General features: G+C 34.8%; 1 protein-coding gene across 1 annotated transcript; it reads left to right on the plus strand.

Annotated features, from left to right (window-relative positions):
- The first annotated feature begins 212 nt into the window (after positions 1-212).
- On the plus strand, positions 213-530 carry LOC123231406 (40S ribosomal protein S24-like). The gene has a single exon (XM_044657660.1). It carries the CDS (start codon positions 213-215, stop codon positions 528-530), a length of 318 nt encoding a protein of 105 aa, XP_044513595.1.
- Positions 531-5526: the final 4996 nt, after the last annotated feature.

Below are 5526 nucleotides of genomic sequence, written 5' to 3' on the forward strand. Positions count from 1 at the left end.
ATGGTCCCATCTCTTAAAAATTTGTACAGTTTGATTCCATTCCTTTCTTTGCAATATTTAGTCAGAGTTTGAATTAACTTAGATGATCTGGAGGCCATATTACTTTCTGTTATTAATATCTTCCCTGTTGGTTATCTGCATGTGCTAAAGATTTTAAAATGAATTTTCTTCTGCCTTTTCCACTCCTGCTGCTCAAGGACTTGGCTGCCACCATGAATGACATCATCAACATCAGAACTAGGAATTTCATGACAAAGAATCTTCTTCGATATAAACAGATGGTTATAGATGTCCTTCACCCTGGAAAGGTCACAGAATCTAAGACTGACAATCAAGAAAAACTAGTCAAGTTGTACAAGACAACTCTAGATGTCATTTTTGTCATTGATTTTGATACCCATTTTGTTGGTGGCAAAATAAAAGGCTTTGGCATGATTTATGATTCTCTTGACTATGTAGGAAAAAATAAACCAAAGCACAAGTTTTCAAGGTGTGGTCTGTATCAGGTGAAAAAAACATCAAGAAAGTAATGAAAAGAACAAAAGAACAGAAGGAAGAAAATCAAGGATGCTACAAAGGCAAATGGTGCTGGTATAAAGAAGGAATAAAAGGCACTATGGATGATATTTATCTGTGAAAACAGTTTGGATTTTTAACCAGAGCATAAATAAGCTACGTAAATATCTTTTCAAAAAATGAATTTTCTTCCCCGAGATTTTTGGCAATTCAGTGTCTCTTTCCCCATATTGACCTACAGTCTCCTTGCTACTCTCTTTCCAATATCTTCCCCATGCCTTGATGGCAGTTTTCCTGGGGGCTGGACCTCAGAGCTGTTTCAGCTACTCCTATGCTAGGGAATTCATATTTCTTTGACTTTCAATCTCTGCCCCTATGACTTTCATCCAGGTGTGGAAGAGCAACTGACCTCTTTGGATGATTTTTATTCAGGACTAGTGGAGCCCTACATAAATACTGATGCTCTGCTTTGGTTCCCTCTGTTCACTAGTGGCTGGATTGGTTGAGCATTGCGAAGGTTTATAAAGTGTGATGTAGAAAGTAGGGCAAGGAGTTAGCTAGAGACTGCAGCAGCAGCAAGAGATTTGCCAAGTGGATCCCCAAGCACCAATTTGGGATTGTGCTGCCCCTGCCAGAGTGTAAGGGTAGGTGGGAAAGGGTGCTGAGTTAGCACATTATGGATTGGGAATTAGCTTTCTCTGCTGTTAGTTCTTCAGGTTGTTAGCTCATTAGAATTTTTGGTGTCTTGGACCGTGGAGACAACTGTAAATTGCTTCACTTCTTGCATATTATAGTTATTTCAGAGAAGTTTAAGAGGTCATGAGGAGCAGAGAAAATGCCTCATCTTCCATACTTTTGGTCATATGAGCCACATTTTTCTTTTCAAATGTCCTTGAGATAACTTTGCTTAATCAAGTCTCTAGCTTAGCTTTCTTCAAATCCATTTCATCTTCTACTATTTCTATTTCATGAAGTCATGCTGCTGATAATCTTCTATCATCTCTCTCTATAAGACTTAAAAATAAGTTTATATTCTAACTGTTTGAAAAATGGGTCGTGTTTGCTCCCTAAGGTGATTTTTAGGTTCTTTGCATTACTTATTATGGCAATTAATTTATATCAGTTAAACCTGGATATGAAATTATCTCTGTGTCCTTTCTTCTATATAGACCCCATTTTCATCATCCATAGCTTTTTTTTTTAATTGGCCCATATAAATTGTTCCATTTGTATGCTATATTGTTTTTTTTTATTTTTACTATTTGTTCTGAGAGTATTTTAATCATTTCTCTAACAAGTAACTGAGAAGTCTGTCCATACCAGGACAACTGATTAAGGAATGACTCTCACATCAATGACAAGTTATTTCTTCTTTGTTAAAATGGGATCAATTTCACTTATGTAATGTCATTTGGTGTTTGTCATATCAGATGCCCAGAATTCTTGAAGAAAGTTTTCATGAAATAGAAACAGGAGGATTCTGTATAGATTACTAGTCTGGTGATTCTTTTTCCATGACTCATAATTTCCCATATATTTCTCACCAATCTTATCTATTCCTACTTTTGTCCTGGAGTAGCATTATTAAAGTATTTGTTAATTTAATTTGCAGGGTTTGATTAATTTTAATAGATTTTTTTTCTATTTCTTTTTGCCGTTTGCAATAGTTGTTGGTGCATACCCTGCAATTATATTCACAGTGATCTTTCTGTAAATGCATAATCATGAGCATTGCAATACTAAATGACCAAACATCCCACAGAATCATGTTGCTTATTGCCCTAGGGTGTGTGATTAAAAACAATTCCACCAACTCTTTTATTTGCCTCTCTAAGGAGAAGCTGTGAGACATCCATCAATTTAGCTGCAATTTCCATCTTTCTTTTCTTGTTTCATTTATAGCAAGAACATCAAGAATACTATGATTCAGTTTCTCCAGGAAAACAACCACAAGGATCTCACATTTAAGGAATCAAGAGTTAGATGATCTAAAAACTTTGTCATTCTTGTCACCTTCTGTTCCCTTTTCTCTTACTTTGTTATTTTCACTGAAGAAGACTGAGGATCATTTTGTATTTTAGTTTGGTTCATGAATTTTCTTGGCCACAGAAAGTACCACTAATGGCCAACCTGCTGGAGATGAGTCTTTTTGTCCTTACCTAGGCAGGTGCTCAAAAGCAGACTTGGCCCGTTTCCCAGACTATACTCAAAGCTTTTCTAGCATGGTAGAAATTGCTAGAGCTTTCTCTCTACTGGAATAGCCTTCAAGAATTCAGGGTCACCCTCATGAAGCATCAGAGTAAGATTTTGTGGAGACCTATATACAAAACACATACACAAAGATATGTACATATATATGTATGCATATATGTATAATTTGTGTGTATATGTGTATATATACGCATGCTTATATACATATACATATTAATTTGCCACAGAGGTTAAGTAGGTTGGGTTGGAGTTATCAATTGATTGTATGTAAAGTTTTCTTCTTTTCCTTATCCTTTCTTCAAATGTATTGATTTTAACCTTTCCTCTAATTCTGACTACCTTTTTAGCCTTATTTCACACTGTTCTTCTGCTTCTTTGATTTTAGCTTCCAGCTGAACTGAATTCCTAGATCTTTCCATATTTCATTATCCACTTCCCCATTTCTCCATGCACACAATGTTCTTTATGTTTGCAGTGTAGTCTCTCCAAATGTCCATCTATTGCTTTGGAAACATTCCTCAAGTAATCAGTTATTTCTTCCATACTATGATATATTAAAGACAACATGATAGTTGTAGATAGAGAGGTATGAGTCATTTTTCTGTTTATGTATAATGTTTTTATGCCTTCTGATCTGAATGACATAATTTCAGAAGGATTGAATGCTGGGTGGAAGAAGAAGGATTTTAAAAGATCTTCTCATACTAAAGCATTGAGTTGAATATAATCAGATGAAATTGAATAGGGAAAAATATCAGTTTTTATTGGTTTAAAACTGCGATAGTCTTAGTGGGGTTTGAAAATCACCATTAAGGGAGAAGAAAGTGAAAAACCCCTGAGTTTTAGTGATCACAGGCACAACATTGAGTATATAGTGGTATAAGGTAGTCCTTCCAAAAGCTTGAGTAGGATGATATGAGTAGAGGAATCATGTCCAGAATGAGATAGCTAATAGGTTCCCTGTTCTCTTCCCAGGTCAGAAAATATCTGGAATATTGTGTTCAATTCTGGTAGCTATATTTTATAAATAACAGTGGCATATGATGGCTAGAGAATTCCAGATCGAACTATACAAAGAATGTTTGAAGGGCCTGGGGATAATTCACCTAGACAAAAGAAGACAATGGGATGATGATAGGTAGACATGATACCCGATATTTAGGTATTTTGGGGTTCCACTTTCATTTGCTTGACTTCAAAAGACAGAGATTGGAACAGTGGGTAACAACTGAAGAAAGAAAGATTTAGAATCAATGAAAGGAAAAAATCTCCTAAGGATCAGAGGTATTCAAGAGTGGAATGGGTTGCTTTGGAAGGCAATTGATTTCTTTAGTATTTTCCAGGCAAAGGCTGACTGAACATGTGCTGAAGATAGTGTTGAAGATTTTCTTAGTCAGGCAAAGGCTGGACTAGATGATTTCCAAAGTATTTCTAATTCTGGGCTTTCAGTCATTCTGGTTTCCTTTATAGAGAACAAGTCATTAGAGATGTGCTCCAGTTCTTATAGCAGGATATTAACTTTTAATCATTTTACAAAAATCTCATTGGTACAATACCAACAGTTAAATGTTCCAAACATTGCGTGTGATGGTATATTTTTTAAAAGGATGATTCTTAGAACATTATTTTGCCATAGTCGCTTATCCTTCCGATTGCTGCCTCTTAACAATCAGAAAGTCAGCTGACTAGAACAAAAATCCAAATCAATACTAAATTAAAAAGAATAAAAATGATAAGAAGATATAGAATGAAATGAAAAAGGCTAAAGTCTGACCCATAAATATTCTATCAACTCTTTTCTTTTCAAAAAGATGTAGTTAGGATATACATAGAGAGAGCACTGGGCATGGACTCAGGAAGACCTGACTTCAAAACTGGTCTCAGGCACTTATAAGCTATGTGACATTGGGTAAGTGACTTAGCCTTTATTTGCCTTGGTTTCTTTAATTATAAAATGGGAATAATCATAGCATCTGCCTCATAGATTTATTGTATGAATCAAATGAGATATTTGTAAAGTACTTGGTATAGTGCCTAGAATACAGTAGGCACTTAATAAATGCTCATTCCCTTCCCTATTTCCAATGATAGTTATTGATGGCATGTAGGGCTTCTTTTGTTTAGACTAGTATCTAATCTGAGTCTTCTAACAATTCCCCAGCTTTCTAAACAGTCTGATACATCACATTATCATTTACAATACTTATTTATTTCAAGGAATAATCATCAGAAATAAGTGTTCTTGAATGGCTGCCTCTGAGATTTTTGTTCAAGTTCTTTGCTCATTGACTTAGAAGATTTTTCCAGAAAAAAAGTATGCCAATACTTTTATCAAAAAAAATGTAGGTTCTTCACCAAACATAGGTGGAATTAAATAGATCTATTAGGCAATCCTATTTCTATCCAGAGGTAATGGAGAATGAATCAGAAAATGAACTGACAACTGTGGCACAACTAACCATACCTCATTAAGTATTGGTGAAAAATAAAAAAATAATCACATTTATTTTGTTAGTTGTCAGAATCCAAGTAGAGTTGTGACAAATGATTTTTGCAAGATCATGTGTTATAAAGTCGTCACATGATGACTGATCTGATATAGAGAAAATATGTACTAAAAAAGACAATAGCCATTTTAAATTCATTAAACCTTTTGTTCCTGAACTTTTCAGAAATAATTCATTCAACCTAATTGTGATTTGTCTTTCATTATTTTGTTTTCCATTCTTCCATACCATTTGAAGGCATGTTTACCAGAGAATGTGCGACTGACATTGGTTTAAAATACAGAAGCAATAA

The sequence above is a fragment of the Gracilinanus agilis genome, chromosome 1 (genome assembly GCF_016433145.1).
Source record: "Gracilinanus agilis isolate LMUSP501 chromosome 1, AgileGrace, whole genome shotgun sequence".
Classification (NCBI taxonomy): domain Eukaryota; kingdom Metazoa; phylum Chordata; class Mammalia; order Didelphimorphia; family Didelphidae; genus Gracilinanus; species Gracilinanus agilis.

Coding starts and splice junctions, on each gene's coding strand:
- LOC123231406 (XM_044657660.1), top strand. CDS start 213: ATGAATGACATCATCAACATCAGAACTAGGAATTTCATGACAAAGAAT.